The sequence below is a fragment of the Chelonia mydas genome, chromosome 3 (assembly GCF_015237465.2).
Source record: "Chelonia mydas isolate rCheMyd1 chromosome 3, rCheMyd1.pri.v2, whole genome shotgun sequence".
Lineage (NCBI taxonomy): Eukaryota > Metazoa > Chordata > Testudines > Cheloniidae > Chelonia > Chelonia mydas.
In genome coordinates, this window is record NC_057851.1 from 93,494,293 (window position 1) to 93,511,536 (window position 17,244).

General features: G+C 43.3%; 1 protein-coding gene across 2 annotated transcripts; it reads left to right on the top strand.

The window, feature by feature from the left end:
* The first annotated feature begins 326 nt into the window (after window positions 1-326).
* On the top strand, window positions 327-15,796 carry CENPW (centromere protein W). 2 transcript variants are annotated; one of them, XR_005224696.2, is made up of 4 exons: window positions 336-665; window positions 13,010-13,123; window positions 14,664-14,940; window positions 15,328-15,796. XR_005224696.2 is itself a non-coding variant. In XM_037894737.2 (3 exons), exons 1-3 carry the CDS (start codon window positions 576-578, stop codon window positions 14,688-14,690), a joined length of 231 nt encoding a protein of 76 aa, XP_037750665.1. In that variant the 5' UTR covers window positions 327-575; the 3' UTR covers window positions 14,691-15,796. The 2 variants fall into 2 exon arrangements, 1 of the variants encoding a protein (XP_037750665.1); XM_037894737.2 differs by having other exon boundaries at window positions 327-665; window positions 14,664-15,796.
* The last annotated feature ends 1,448 nt before the right edge of the window (window positions 15,797-17,244 follow it).

Genomic DNA, 17,244 nt, shown 5'->3' on the forward strand with positions numbered 1-17,244 from the left:
CACTAATAACTGACTGGCACAGCTGGGGGCAGAAATTGGGCAGTGCAGGCCCTGGCACTGTTGGGTGCTCTCTGTTGCAACTCCTGGCCGAAGCTGTCAGATTGGCTTTATTTTAATGGCTGTGATTGAACAATGTGCAGCAGGGGAGAAGAACTCTACTGCCCCACTGACAGAGCAGGTGCAACCTCCCGCTCTCCCCGCCACAGCGCGCCTTGGCTAGGGCTGCAGGAACTAAGACGTCAGTTCTGAGGCGGGAAGGAAGAAGACGAGGAGGAGGATCCTGGAGCGGGCGGGGCGAGGCAGCGCACGCGCTACTTCCCACAGAACAGCAGCGCCCGCTTAGCCTTAACGTTTAGAGGCAAAGGGGAGGAGCCTTCGCCTTCACTGTTGCGGGCGGGCGCGTCAGCAGGAGTCTTGGTGCGGCTGCGCGGCGGTTGAGCGGCGGATTCGAACGGTCCCGAGGCTGGCGGGGACAGGAAAGGGCGGTTGGACCCGCGCGTGAACGACCGGCCCCTCCGCGCGCTGCGCTCTCGGCTCCCCGGGGGGCTGTAGCCTGCACGGCGGTGGCGGGGAGGATGAAGCGAGCGGCGCCCCGCAGCACCCTGCGGAAGCTGATAAAGAGATACAAGCCCCAACTTCGTCTGGCGGCCAACGCCGACCTGCTGGTGAGGGGAACCGGGGGGAGCCCCCGGGGGCAGGGCTGGGAGAGGGCGGGAGGGGGCCGAGGGATCTGCGCAGGCGCGAACTCCTGCCCCTGGCAGACGAGCTCCCCTTCTCCTGCGGCAACGGCTCTGCAGCTTCCAAATGTCAGGCCGCGACGGGGGTACGGCGCAACTGCCGGGGGGCGGCGGGAGGGACACGCTGAGGGTAGGTCACCCTAGTGCGAGGGGATGTGGGGCTGCGCCGCCTTTGGGGGTGTGGTTCCCCCCCTCCCAGGATATGTGACTGGTCCCTAGTTGCTCTGCAGTTTTGGCTCACTGGAGAGTTGAGCTGCCCCTGCCCCGCTTGTGCGTGTGGGTCTAGGTGGCTTCTGGGCACGGGGACGTGAGGTCAGTTGAGGTGCATTACAAGGTACTACACTCCTCAGGGACACCAGGTTGACCATCATATTATTATATTTAGGCTTGAAAGGATTCGATTTTATTGGTAAATGGTTGATTTCACTGTAGCACACAGAACCCAATGAAAAGATATTTCTGTGACTAATAGTCGATATTTGCAGATGGGCAAAGGAAGAAAAGTGCTACTTGACAATTTTATTTGATTTAAGGATATATACTTTGCATAGTTTAAAATGTGATAACTTGTGTTTTAATGGCAATAATACTTTTTTTTTTTTTTTAAACTCAGGGCAGGTATACTTAAAATGCTGCATTGGCTACAGTTGCGCCGCTGTAGTGCTTAAGTGAAGATGCTCCTATGCTGATGGGAGAGCTGCTTCTGTCGGCCTAGTTAATCAGTCTCCACAGGAGCAATGTTGTTGTGAGAAAAGCTCTCCTGCTGACATAATGCTATCTACACATGGGGTTAGATTGGTATAACTATGTTGCTTAGGGGTATGGATTTTTCACACCCCTGAGTAATCGTTATACTGATATAAGTCGGTAGGGTGACCTGGCCTCCGTGTCTACTGTCATTAAATTGTCTGAGATCCCAATAATTTCCTGCAACTATGATCATATAAATTGATAAAATTGAAAAAATGCTTAAAAAGTGCATCCAACGAAGTGAGCTGTAGCTCACGAAAGCTTATGCTCAAATAAATTTGTTAGTCCCTAAGGTGCCACAAGTACTCCTTTTCTTTTTGCAGATACAGACTAACACGGCTGCTACTCTGAAACCTGTCAAAATAAATATTGATATTATCCATCAAAATTATAAATAAAAATCATATTCTGCCAAGCCTGTTTTATTTTGCAGTTACCTCTACAGGCTGATCAGATCCAGACCCCTTTGTTACAGGTACTGTATATATAGTAAATGACAGACCCTGCCTCCAAAGAGTGTACAATCTAAAAGAAATAACAGATTTAATGAAAGGCTAAGCAGGCTGGTCTTTGAGGGAAATAGGGTGACACTAAGAGGATATAGGCAATTTTTAGCCAATCAGAAGGAGTAATTGCAGTTTCCCACCTGCCTAGTTCTTATCATATTGCAGTTTTCCATATGTATTACAGCAAAGGTGAGTTAGCCATCAGTTAGTAACCATATGGTTATTTGGCCAACTTTTGAATAAATAACACATATAACTGGTGGTTGGAGAGTATAGATGCTATATTTTGGAAATGGAGACTTGGGATAAATGAGTGTAATGCTGTGGTGGACTGTCAGTTAACTGAATGTTGGTTAATAACAGAGATGCACTGCATGTATGCATCTTAAATTGTGTATTTTCCGGTAAAGAGACCTGAATAACTTAGGCCTCAAATTGAGGGATGGAGTGCATTCCATCTAGTAATTTGAAGCGTACTAGGCACCAGGATTTCCTGGGTTCTTTTGTTCTCTATGTAGAACAAGTACATTTGGAAGTACTAGGTGGAGTCAAACAACTGGATAGAAGTCAGACATCTACAGCTGAATTTTCAGAAAACGGGGGTTAATAGAGTTATGCTGAGGCTGAGCTGTATGGATGTTTTGGCCACACTACTTGTTCTGGCTGTAGAGATGGGATGATCGCATAGGAAGTGTTTGCCACCTAAGGATCCTCCTACCTTGGCTGGTTAATCAGACTTTATGGGAGCTCGTGCCAGTAGCACAAAGCTGCCCTCATGCACAGAAGTATCTGGGTCTAGTGTTTGGGATGAGAGTTGAATACTTTGAACCAGATTTGGAAGTGCTTTTCACTTTTTTGTTCGTAAATGAATTACTTATTTTTGTGGTGTAGGATGAGGATTTTTGTTTACTTTCATATATATAATTGAAGGAGAGCAAAGTGTCTGATTGCAGTAGTGAAAATTATATACGTGCACAAAATGTTTCACTTAAATTCAAAATCTGTTTTATATGTTAAACATGGCATTTGGCAGCATTTCTGAGGCTGGGATTTAGTGTATTTGAAGCTAGATCTAGATATGCAGTACCAAATAAAAATAGAAATAATCATGTAGAAATAGCTATAGCCCATAACGTTGTATTTTCAGGGTATGTCTACACTACGAAATTAGGTCGAATTTATAGAAGTCAGTTTTTTAGAAATCAGTTTTATATATTCGAGTGCGTGTGTCCCCACAGAAAATGCTCTAAGTGCATTAAGTGCATTAACTCGGCGGAGTGCTTCCACAGTACCGAGGCTAGAGTCGACTTCCGGAGCATTGCACTGTGGGTAGCTATCCCACAGTTCCTGCAGTCTCCGCTGCCCATTGGAATTCTGGGTTGAGATCCCAATGCCTGATGGGGCTAAAACATTGTCGCGGGTGGTTCTGGGTACATATCGTCAGGCCCCCGTTCTCTCCCTCCCTCCGTGAAAGCAAGGGCAGACAATCGTTTCGCGCCTTTTTTCCTGAGTTACCTGTGCAGACGCCATACCACGGCAAGCATGGAGCCCGCTCAGCTCACTGTCACCGTATGTCTCCTGGGTGCTGGCAGACGCGGTACTGCATTGCTACACAGTAGCAGCAACCCATTGCCTTGTGGCAGCAGACGGTGCAATAGGACTGGTAGCCGTCATCGTCATGTCCGAGGTGCTCCTGGTCGCCTGTGTGAGGTCGATCAGGAGCGCCTGGGCAGACATGGGCGCAGGGACTAAATTTGGAGTGACTTGATCAAGTCATTCTCTTTAGTCCTGCAGTCAGTCCTATTGAACCATCTTATGGTGAGCAGGCAGGCGATATGGATTGCTAGCAGTCCTATTGCATCATCTTCTGCCAGGCAGGCAAGAGATGAGTATGGCTAACAGTCGTATTGTACCATCTTCTGCCGAGCAGCCCTGAGATGTGGGTGGCATGTAGTCCTTCTGCACCGTCTGCTGCCAGCCAAAGATGTAAAAGATAGATGGAGTGGATCAAAACAAGAAATAGACCAGATTTGTTTTGTACTCATTTGCTTCCTCCTCCTCCCCCGTCTAGGGGACTCATTCCTCTAGGTCACATTGCAGTCACTCACAGAGAAGGTGCAGCGAGGTAAATCTAGCCATGTATCAGTCAGAGGCCAGACTAACCTCATTGTTCCAATAAGAACAATAACTTAGGTGCACCATTTCTTATTGGAACCCTCCGTGAAGTTCTGCCTGAAATACTCCTTGATGTAAAGCCACCCCCTTTGTTGATTTTAGCTCCCTGAAGCCAACCCTGTAAGCCGTGCGTCAGTCACCCCTCCCTCCGTCAGAGCAATGGCAGACAATCGTTCTGCACCTTTTTTCTGTGCGGACGCCATACCAAGGCAAGCATGGAGGCCGCTCAGCTCACTCTGGCAATTAGGAGCACATTAAACACCACACGCATTATCCAGCAGTATATGCAGCACCAGAACCTGGCAGAGCGATACCGGGCGAGGAGGCGACATCAGCGCAGTCATGTGAGTGATCAGGACATGGACACAGATTTCTCTGAAAGCATGGGCCCTGCCAATGCATGCATCACGGTGCTAATGGGGCAGGTTCATGCTGTGGAACGCCGATTCTGGGCTCGGGAAACAAGCACAGACTGGTGGGACCGCATAGTGTTGCAGGTCTGGGACAATTCCCAGTGGCTGCGAAACTTTCGCATGCGTAAGTGCACTTTCATGGAACTTTGTGACTTGCTTTCCCCTGTCCTGAAGCACATGAATACCAAGATGAGAGCAACCCTCACAGTTGAGAAGTGAGTGGCGATAGCCCTGTGGAAGTTTGCAATGCCAGACAGCTACCGGTCAGTTGGGAATCAATTTGGAGTGGGCAAATCTACTGTGGGGGCTGCTGTGATGCAAGTAGCCCATGCAATCAAAGATCTGCTGATATCAAGGGTAGTGACCCTGGGAAATGTGCAGGTCATAGTGGATGGCTTTGCTGCAATGGGATTCCCTAACTGTGGTGGGGCCATAGACGGAACCCATATCCCTATCTTGGCACCGGCGCACCAAGCCGGCGAGTACATAAACCGCAAGGGGTACTTTTCAATAGTGTTGCAAGCTCTGGTGGATCACAAGGGACGTTTCACCAACATCAACGTGGGATGGCCGGGAAAGGTACATGACGCTCGCATCTTCAGGAACTCTGGTCTGTTTCAAAAGCTGCAGGAAGGGACTTTCTTCCCAGACCAGAAAATAACTGTTGGGGATGTTGAAATGCCTATAGTTATCCTTGGGGACCCAGCCTACCCCTTAATGCCATGGCTCATGAAGCCGTACACAGGAAGCCTGGACAGTAGTCAGCAGCTGTTCAACTACAGGCTGAGCAAGTGCAGAATGGTGGTAGAATGTGCATTTGGACCTTTAAAGGCGCGCTGGCGCAGTTTACTGACTCGCTTAGACCTCAGCAAAACCAATATTCCCACTGTTATTACTGCTTGCTGTGCTCTCCACAATATCTGTGAGAGTAAGGGGGAGATGTTTATGGTGGGGTGGGAGGTTGAGGCAAATCGCCTGGCTGCTGGTTACGTGCAGCCAGACACCAGGGCAGTTAGAAGAGCACAGGAGGGCGCGGTACGCATCAGAGAAGCTTTGAAAACCAGTTTCATGACTGGCCAGGCTACAGTGTGAAAGTTCTGTTTGTTTCTCCTTGATGAAACCCCCCGCCCCTTGGTTCACTCTACTTCCCTGTAAGCTAACCACCCTCCCCTCCTCCCTTCGATCACCGCTTGCAGAGGCAATAAAGTCATTGTTGCTTCACATTCATGCATTCTTTATTCATTCATCACACAAATAGGGGGATGACTACCAAGGTAGCCCAGGAGGGGTGGTGGAGGAGGGAAGGAAAATGCCACACAGCACTTTAAAAGTTTACAACTTTAAAATTTATTGAATGCCAGCCTTCTGTGTTTTGGGCAATCCTCTGTGGTGGAGTGGCTGGTTGGCCGGAGGCCCCCCCACCGCGTTCTTGGGCATCTGGGTGTGGAGGCTATGGAACTTGGGGAGGAGGGTGGTTGGTTACACAGGGGCTGTAGTGGCAGTCTGTGCTCCAGCTGCCTTTGCTGCAGCTCAACCATACACTGGAGCATACTGGTTTGATCCTCCAGCAGCCTCAGCATTGAATCCTGCCTCCTCTCATCACGCTGCCACCACATTTGAGCTTCAGCCCTCTCTTCAGCCCGCCACTTACTCTCTTCAGCCCGCCACCTCTCCTCCCAGTCATTTTGTGCTTTCCTGCACTCTGACATTATTTGCCTCCACGCATTCGTCTGTGCTCTGTCAGTGTGGGAGGACAGCATGAGCTCGGAGAACATTTCATCACGAGTGCTTTTTTTTCTTTTTAATCTTCACTCGCCTCTGGGAAGGAGAAGATCTTGTGATCATTGAAACGCATGCAGCTGGTGGAGAAAAAAAAAGGGTTAGCGGTATTTAAAAAGACACATTTTACAAAACAGTGGCTACGCTCTTTCAGGGTAAACTTTGCTGTTAACATTACATACATAGCACGTGCTTTCGTTACAAGGTCGCATTTTGCCTCCCCCCACCGAGTGGCTACCCCCTCAACCCTCCCCCCTTCCGGTGGCTAACAGCGGGGAACATTTCTGTTCAGCCATAGGCAAACAGCCCAGCAGGAACGGGCTCCTCTGAGTGTCCCCTGAAGAAAAGCACCCTATTTCAACCAGGTGACCATGAATGATATCTCACTCTCCTGAGGATAACACAGAGAGATAAAGAACGGATGTTGTTTGAACGCCAGCAAACATACACTGCAATGCTTTGTTGTACAATGATTCCCGAGTACGTGTTACTGGCCTGGAGTGGTAAAGTGTCCTATCATGGAGGACGCAATAAGGCTGCCCTCCCCAGAAACCTTTTGCAAAGACTTTGGGAGTACATCCAAGAGAGCCGCGAATGCCAGGGCAAATTAATCCTTTCACATGCTTGCTTTTAAACCATGTATAGTATTTTAAAAGGTACACTCACCGGAGGTCCCTTCTCCGCCTGCCGGGTCCAGGAGGCAGCCTTGGGTGGGTTCAGGGGGTACTGGCTCCAGGTCCAGGGTGAGAAACAGTTCCTGGCTGTCGGGAAAACCGGTTTCTCTGCTTGCTTGCTGTGAGCTGTCTACAACCTCCTCCTCATCTTCTTCTTCTTCGTCCCCAAAACCTGCTTCCGTGTTGCCTCCATCTCCATTGAAGGAGTCAAACAACACGGCTGGGGTAGTGGTGGCTGAACCCCCTAAAATAGCATGCAGCTCATCATAGAAGCAGCATGTTTGGGGCTCTGACCCGGAGCGGCCGTTCGCCTCTCTGGTTTTCTGGTAGGCTTGCCTCAGCTCATTAAGTTTCACTCGGCACTGCTTCGGATCCCTGTTACGGCCTCTGTCCTTCATGCCCTGGGAGATTTTGACAAAGGTTTTGGCATTTTGAAAACTGGAACGGAGTTCTGATAGCACGGATTCCTCTCCCCATACAGCGATCAGATCCTGTACCTCCCATTCAGTCCATGCTGGAGCTCTTTTGCGATTCTGGGACTCCATCATGGTCATCTCTGCTGATGAGCTCTGCATGCTCACCTGCAGCTTGCCACGCTGGCCAAACAGGAAATGAGATTCAAAAGTTCGCGGTTCTTTTCCTGTCTACCTGGCCAGTGCATCTGAGTTGAGAGTGCTGTCCAGAATGGTCACAATGGAGCACTCTGGGATAGCTCCTGGAGGCCAATACCGTTGAATTGTGTCCACAGTACCCCAAATTCGACCCGGCAAGGCCGATTTAAGCGCTAATCCACTTATCGGGGTGGAGTAAGGAAATCGATTTTAAGAGCCCTTTAAGTCGAAATAAAGGGCTTCGTCGTGTGGACGGGTGCAGGTTTACATCGATTTAACGCTGCTAAATTCGACCTAAAGTCCTAGTGTAGACCAGGGCTAAGGAACTGCCTTCAAGTCACTTGCTTAAAACAATATAGGGCAGACTCGATGCTCAGAATGTGATGATATTAAACTAATCATTCTTGCAAAAATTTTGTTAAAAATACCTGTAGTCAGTGAACATGCTTCCTGTTGTAAGGAGGAGCAATTTTTTTCTCCTGTGTTTTAGAAGGAATGTCCCAGGGTGGTGATCATCCATATGTGATACTCTTGACAACTCTTTTGGCTACTGCTGATACTTTCTAGCAATAGCAACTTCTATGAATTGACAAGTAAAAACACAAACAGTTGATATGCTTGGATGTAAATTGGACTCTGGTAGAAAGAGCACATGGTATAACTGTCTTTTTCCTAACAAGATTTGAAAATTGTGTTCTGGCTTTTCTATCTCAGTCAGTATTTGTGGCTTGTCTTTTCCCAAAATGACAGCATAATTTAGGGAGGGTAGGTTGCACATTCCAGATATGAAAAGAACTGTTAGGTAGTTCCTAAACTAGACTAAAGGCTAGGTTCACAAAAGAACTTAAGCACATAACTGCCACTTCAGGTGTCTAAATCCCAGTATCAGGTCCTACTGGGATTCACAACACCCTGCTCAGCTGCCACCTCACCCATAGGTGCCTAAATTTTTACAGTAAAAGTTCCCCTGGTGCCTGTGTTTCTGCCTGCCTTCCCGCACACTGCAGCCCCATGCCAGGTTTCAGACACCTAAGCCCCAGAGTGATGCAGGAACTGAGGAAAGAGAGTTGTTCCTCTGTGTAACTTGCCTGTGGGGCCTGATTTGGTAAGTCTGCTCGGAACTTGGCTACTGGATCAGACTCCCTGTAGGTGAGATTGCACAAAATGTCTGGGCGTGAAAGGAAGAGGAGGAGACCTGCATCATAACTTTTAGCCTGGTGATTAGGGTACTCATCTGGGATATGGGGGATTCCCAGGTCAAGTCCACCTGGTGGGAAAAAGGGATTTGAACCGGGGTCTGTCATTCTCAGGGGAGGGTCCTAACCATTGAGCTATGGGATATTCTGAGAGGGAGCTCCCTCTCTCTCTCCTGTTGATGCTTTTGCCACAGGTGTCTGGCGAATACATTCTTGGGCTGTGGGGTGCGGTGGCTGAGCCCACTCTGCAATCACCCTTCAGCAGCAGAACAGCTTCAGTAGGAGAGAGTGAGGGAGCGCCACTTGAGCATATTCTATAGTCCAGTGGTTACAGGCACTCGCCTGAGAGGTGGCAGATCCCTGTTCAAATCACTTCTCCTCAGGAGGAGAGGGTGTCTCCCACATCCCAGGTGAGTATCTCTGTGCTAAAAGTTATGAAGGAGAGCCTGTCTTGTTCTCTCACTCCCCCAGCTTCTTGCAAAAATGGCATAGTCATGTAACTCAGATTGTCAACCAGAGGTAGGTGCCTAGCCTTGGATGCCTGTCTGAGAGAGAGGCAGAGCTTAACATACACCCCTGGGTTTGGCATCTTCTGTTGGCTAGTTTAGGTGAGGCATCTCTTCTCTCCTGCATCATCTACCTTCTACACTCACTACGTGCCAGAAGCATAGTAAAAGCATATGGCAGTCGGTTTTTCAGCTGTCCAAGAGGGCTTGGATCTTTTGTAAGGTCTCAAGTTGTGGAGCTCCAGGCTCTCCTCCAGTTTGAGGTAATGGGAGAAGAACAGTACCCTATTTGACTGCTTTATTTTAGAACCACAGACATGTATCTGAATTATAAAAACCACCTCAGATATCATCCTGCCCTCCTTGTTTGCGGTATTGGTGCTGAATCTTAAGAAATAGATCTTTCATTTCAGGTATATCCTCCACTGAACAGCTTAAGGCACACCAGCAGGACAATGTGAAGAAGCTCGTACTGATTCTTTCTATACTTTTTCCTTGGGGTAAAATGGAGGAGTTTACTCTTTAATGCTGCCATTTTGGCAGCTTCATGCCTACAAATATTTTTCTGATTAATGGGAGTTCAGTGTATTATAATGCAGGGTCATTGTTGCAATGAGTAGTGTAGAATTTTGTCTTGTATAGTACCTTTTCTGCTTGAGATGTACTAATATAATATACAATCATTCAGTGACTGGATGAAATGTGTATGCTTAGGTACTTAGGAATAACTCACTCACCTGCTTGGACATTTCCATCAGTTTTATTGAGGGGATCACTTTTTTGCTTTTTTCCATTCCACTTGCCTTGGCCTAGTCCCTTTAAATTATTTTTGAAATATTTATTATTTATCTGTTTTACTGAGGAGCACTCTGATTTTACTGACACTGGTATGTATTTTTTAAATTCATGATTGCAGGGGAAAACTTCTGAAACCTTGGAAAACATTGCTATTAAAAATAGAATAATAAGAACACAGCTGGTCAGAGAGAAAAGCACTCTTTAAAGCTGACTTTCAAATGAAGATTTTTACCTTTTGATGCTACAGTAGAGTATAGATGTCAGCAGAACAAATTCATTTTTCAATTACTTTAAGAATTGTGGAAAATTTGTGTAGTTACCATTTTCCAAAAGTCTAATCCCCATGTTGATATGTTCAATAATCCAGGTTCTTATGCTGAACATTATTTTAGTGCCACTGTTGTTTGAATGTTTCAAATAGTCTCTGCATGAGTAGTTAAAATTTTTTAATCAGATTAAAAATGGCTTTGAGAGTTTGCCAGGCAAACCTGCAAGAATGTCTGCTTTTTATATAGTACATATATTTATATAAAAATTGGCATGATTTGGACATATCTGTTGCATATTAATACTTCTGTAGTTCAGCAGATTAAAAAATTTCATCCATGTGGTATGCTAGCATTAAAAATATGCTTGTTCTCAACAGTAGATCCTCTGTGTGTATTGTATGTCTATTACAAAGTATTTCCAGTAAATAAACTCTGAATTGTATTTTTTTCTTGTTATATAATTTTCTAGCTTTGCAGAACAGATATTGAGAGAAATAAGCAAGAAATTGTTTTTACGTGTTTTATGATGACATGAAATGAATGAAATATAACTTAATAGCATATTCCAGTGGTCTTTTCTAAACGTTCTGATTGAGAATAAATTGTAGATTTTATATAAATCACATAAATGAAAGATTTTCTCTAATCTTTTCTCTTGTAAATGAAAACTGTTAGGGTAAAATGCTTATTTTAAAATTCAACCATTAGAACATAAGAAATGGCCATACTGGGTCAGACCAAAGGTCCATCTAGCCCAGTATCCTGTTTTCCGACAGTGGCCAATGCCAGGTGCCCCAGAGGGAATGAACAGAACAGGTAATCAAGTAATCCATCATCCCCTGTCGCCCATTCCCAGCTTCTGGCAAACTTTTAACTTTTAAAATACCATTGACCATCTATCATCCTATATCAGTTTTAAGCTAGTCACTTAGAATAAAACCTCTGCAGTAGGAAATAAGTGTGTAGTGGGACATAATATGAACTCAAATGTGTATACGTTTATAGTTGAAAACTTGAAGACCCATGTCTGCCCTTGATCCATGACCACATTTCCATTGTTGTCAATGGACATTACACCTGGGGGTCAAGAGCAGTGTATAATAGTCTTAATTGTGCTGTATTAAGATTACAGGAGTGGGTTTACTCAAGTAGTCCATTGAAGATAATGGGGCCACTTGTGAGTAAATGTTTTTGGGATTAGGCCTCTGGTGACTGGTTGTGTTAAACTGTACAATCTGTAGTTTAGTTTCTCCTTTCTTTTCCTCTTTCCTTTGAGAACTGAGGCACTACATTTATCAAGAGATTAATTTTTAATCACCTGTCTGGCACTTGCATTTTTATGATTTTAAGAAGCTATTTGTTTTGATAGCGGTTATTCCATTAATCAGTGGGGTATATTCTATTCTGTGTTTGAGATCTGCTTGGTGCAAGAAGATGTGGAGGAGTTTGAGGGAGTCTGTTATGGCTCCCTTATTCTGTATGTTTAAATTAGATTATGTCTACACTCTCACTTCTGTCAGTATAATTTATGTCGCTTGGGATATGAAAAAGCCACTCCAAGCAACATAAGTTACACCAACCTGAGCGCTGGTGTGGACAGCACTATGTCAGCAGGAGAGCTTCTCCCACCGACAAAGCTACCACTTCTCGTGGTGGCTAGAGTAATTAAGCCTATGGGAGAGCTCTGTCCCCTCAATTTAGAACAGCTACATTGGAGAGTTTACAGCAGCGCAGCTGCGTTAGTCCAGCTGCGGTGCTGTAAACTCTCTAGCGTAGCCATAGCCTGAGGGTTGAGTACTGATGGAGCAGAGCGCTGCCCTTTCCTTAATGTCGTCTGCAATATGGACAGGGTGTGAGGGATCATTTCATTTGACCCAGGAGATAGTTGCTGCTGCTTTGCACTGCAGGATTGGAAATGAGAGTCTTGGACTAACATACGGGAAGAATTTCTCAAACTAGTTTGTGGACCATACTTGGTGATGGCAGGAAAGAGTTAACTGGTCACATGGTACTAATTGCTCCTTTCCCCCCCAATTCCTAAAGAATGGTTAAATAAAGAAACACTGTCTCTGAAAATAATTGTAGGTAAATATTCAGCACAAAGCGAGAGGGCTCAAGCGTGATTCATAAAATCTAAACTAAATCCAGGTTTTTTTAGTTACCGACAAACTAAATGAGTACATGGTTTGAACCTAAAGGCGTAACTCCTAGTTGTAGACAAGATTTTATTTTTAGGAAACTGTTGGGAAACACCAAAGTATATTCTGTAGGACCAAGCATTATGCCTGTGGGTGTATCTGTGGCTTTTTTTTAGTACAGACACTTTTTAAAAGTTTGGCTAAATTGAAGCTGTGTGTGCGGGAAATTTTGGGGGCAAGATATGTTCAGGGCTAGAAAATTAAACTGTAGCTGAGTAATAGGGTTTTCTTGAAAACCCTTCACAGGAATTCAGAAATATTTCGCTTCATCTTTTGAAGTAAAGGATTCATGCCTTTTTAAAAATAAAGTATTTGCTAAATCCATATAAATGATTGACAGTTTATAAGCATTTTGTTGGAAACCTATTTCACTGCATTGGTGTTTTGTTCTTTAAAGGTGCATTTGAACTTCTTACTGTTTCTCCACCGATTAGCAGAAGAAGCCAGGGCAAATGCTTTCGAGAACAAGAGTAAAACAATTAAATCTGAACATACCATGGTGGCAGCAAAGGTAATAAAATTAAAGTTGAAATTTCTCTCTCCCTTTTTTTGCTTAAACACTTTAATATTAAGGTTTATAGATAAGGTCGCATTGTTACTATACAAAAGCCAGGATATACAATAGTAAAGATTTCTAGAGCAATGCTATCTTTGCTATGTTTTTTATATGTAAACAAAACATTTTAAAAAACCTACCTCAAAATATATTAATCCTCTGGAACCTTAACAATAATAAAAAAATCAGTGTTGTAAAATTCACTACAATAACATCAAATAAACTGCCCGCACATTAACATATTCCCCATCTCTTTCCATAACTCCAAATTTGAAAACTTTCCAAAACAAAGACCATAATTTCCCTGCCCTTCAGTCTCTCGAGTGTGGGGAGTGATGAAAATCTGGACACTTCCAGACCAAGGACGGGATCAAGTTCCAGAGTGGAGGAGTGTTTGTGGAAAATGCTGTTATATCAAGGGAGCTGTATGTTGAGTGGCTCTGCTGATCTTAACTGCAACAATACATGTGGGTCTGTTACCAGTGGGGAGGTGAGGAATATCATCTTGAGCCCAGGCTAAGCAGGTGGTCTGAGAGAGCTTCACAAGTAGATTGCATGAAACAACAAAAAGCAGTTTAAGACAAACATCAGCAGAGGGCATCTGATGCTCCTTCGAATCCTAGACCCCCTCTTGTTTCTCTCTCTCCCTGGACCCTGCCCTGTTTCATTTAGGCAAGAGAATTCCTGAGTGGAGTGTGGGAGAGGAACACTTGGAAGTGTAAGGCCTCATCCAAAACTCCATCTCTTTCAGATGCTGAGTCATCCTTGCATCTACCTTAGTAGGACTGGACAAAATGGAAAAATGATGCCATGCAGCTTTAACATATTGGAGGCCCAGCATGCATATTAAATTTTCTAGTCCTATTTTTCTTGTAAAATATTTGCTGGATATATTAATGCTAATATATTTAATACAAAATATAGAAGATGTGCAGTGTGGCCCTGTTAAATATTGTGGTTAGAATCTTGTGCATTTCTAACCTTTTAACTGTGCAGTCTTAATATTATTTAAATATCATTGCTCTTCTATTTTTTTAAGTGAAAAGATGGAGAAAGAAGAAATTGCCTCATTTTAATAATGTTAACACTTAAATGGTTCTCAGTTGGGCTGAGAAGTGAACTTCTCAATTTAAACTCTAAACCAAAAAATGCCCATTCAAAAGTTTTGCTGCCCTTTTCATAAATTAAAAAAAACCCCAATATGAAGCATTACAAACAAAAATCAACCCATAACAGCAGTAAAATCACATTTTATAACCTCTTGTGCTATCTAGATATAATGGGGTCAGAGCCTTAAGGGATGTGGTGAGAGCTTTGAAGAACTATTGACACTTCTGGGTGGTCTCTAGAAAACATTTGTTTTAGAAAGTTTTGCTTTTGAAGTTGCATTTTGTCTAAAATATGTTCTGTGATATGAATTTCAATATGACTGATTTTGTTTGAATCACAGTGGGCATATAAGTAATGATGAGTATACTTTCTTTCACTTTCACAGGTTATCTTAAAGAAGAGCAGAGGCTAGGAAATCAAGAAGTACTCTCTAATCCTGCTTGCTTTACCAGTGTATTTTTATTAACTCTTTAGTATCATGGCTAAGATCCTCAGTTGGTATAAATAAGCATAATTTCATTGAAGTCAGTACAGCTACACTGCTTTACCTTTGTTGAGGAATTGGACTTATGTTCTTAAGAAACATCCATGTTTACATGTGATGTGCATTCCTTTTTACGTGAGTCTCTTACCAAAGCACAAGGCAAACACTTGTGGTGAAGGTAATTATTATTTTTTTTTTTTTTTATAATGTAAGTTTTCGGTTGCATCTTCAACTAAAATACTGGGAAAAGCCTATAGCATTTCCCTTCCATGTGTTTATGGTAGTTGTATTCCTGATATATTAATCATTCTAAGAGAGACTTATTAATGAGGAGTTTACGCTAAATGTCAGGTTAGTTTTTGTTATAGCAGCAAAATGTTGGCTTCTTAAAGAAGACTGACAGTCTGAAAATGTTGCATCAAATATCTTGGTTTCAGATTGTTTATAAATATCTAGTTTCAGAGCCTTAATTCTTGAAATAATTTTAAAGAACAGCACAAGTTACTTAAATAAACCTTCTATATTTTTTGGGACTGGTAATGGGATATGGAACCTTTATTTTTAGGTGGTGTCCTGACTTCTCCCAAAATTGCTCCATTGACTGTCCTGTGGTTTACATCAAATGAGCTGATGGTCTTAATTTAGGTCCTTTTGGACAGGTGCACTTCATAAAAACAACCACTACAACTGACATCAGTTGCTATGCTTGAAGTTAGACCTAGAAGAGGAATCAAGGATCAGCCGGGCATGGATACTATGCTGCTCTCTGCCTTCATTTCTCTGGGTTGAATCTCAGTGGTGTGTGGATATGGTGTATATATTTTACATATATAGTGCTTCAATTTCAAGTGTCTAGAATCCTTATGAAACTAAACTTTTAAAAATATAGACTTGTATCTTTATTCTTTCGTGCAATAACACTTCTTTTGTGTTGCTTTGTGATTTATGTAACATTAGTTAACAGTGCTTCATGTGTGCATATCAGTTAATTATTTTTCATTGAACAGAAAAAAATAAAGACTTTTTATACAATGTGGTCATGTTGAATTGTCTTATACTGTTAATATGTTAACAGGACTCAAAGTATGCAAAGATAAATCAAACAGGAATTTTACCAAATGAAAATATTCAGATCTATTTAAGCAAATTGTAGTAAAATTTAAATCCAAATGCATATACTGTACAAATAGCATGCTTCTTTCTATATTTTAAATCCTGCATTCTAGTATAATTTGGTGTATTCTTATGGCAAAATATCTAAACTGCTTTTCAGGGGTGTTTAAAAGTTTTATAACAGTATACAGAGAGGGGAGATGAATTCTTTGGGGTTCAGTTATTTCCTTTTGTGTTCTTGCTCTTCAGTACCATTAGCTTGTGGATGGGGAGAAAGATGGGAGAGATACTCTGTGGCTCTCCTCTACCATTCAACTTTTCGCCTGCCCCAGTACCATAGAGAGAGACTCTTCTCTGCTCTGGTACCATCAGCTGAGGATGGAGATGGGAAGAGGAAAGATGGACTCCCTCTTGCCTTACCAACTTTCAGTACCACTAGCTGGCGGGTGGGAAAAGAAGGTGCTCCAGTGCTTGGACTCATCTGTCTCTCCTTTTCCTCTCTTTTATATTCACACCCACAATGAAAGTGAGGGGGAGGATGTGTAGGAGAGGGAAAGCTGAGGAGACAGTAAGGCATGAAGGAAGCAGAGGGAATGAATGGAGGGATATGGATCCAGTATGCCTTAGAAAGACCTTAATAGAAAAGATCTAAGTCAAAACTAAGTTTTCTAGTATTTTGTCAGCCAATGTATCTTTTGCCTACCATCAGGACAGCCTTCCCTGGGTGCAGTTCAGAAGATGATAGTTATTTGCAAAACTAGTGCACCTGAATCTCCACCTAACCCCTATATACTAGCAAATTTTGATACTCTGTTGTATAGTTAGGTTGTTTAGAGTCAAATGTGCACTTTTTATATGTTTCCAAGGATTGTCAGGCAGAAATGGTATGAAGTATTATAAGAGGCTATATTCATATATAATGTAGAAAAGATACTCTATTTTGTGGTGTTTGAGAAATTATATGAACATATAATTAAGTTACTGTAATAAATATGCACAAAAGCAAGAGTTAAGGTTACAGGAACAACTTTAACAATGACATTTCCTACTTTTTGAATACTTAGTTGTACAACTATCTTTACATCCTCTTAAAATACTTTTGTGTATGGAGTGTCCTACGGTTTTGTAAAAGCTAAATCTGTTTCATTCTCTAGACTCTGGCTTTTGAAGCACTGCTGGCTTGCAAATATTGCTAGTGGTGCATAGTTTCCAATTTATAGAATTTCTATCTGACTGAACATGCGTAGGTTCTGTCCCAGGCATATTAGGGAGGACACAGGAAGAAGCCACTCTCTTACAAAGCTTAGTAGCTTCTCTGCCAGGAAGACAAGGCAAACTCTTACAATTTTTTACCCTTTTGAAGCACTGT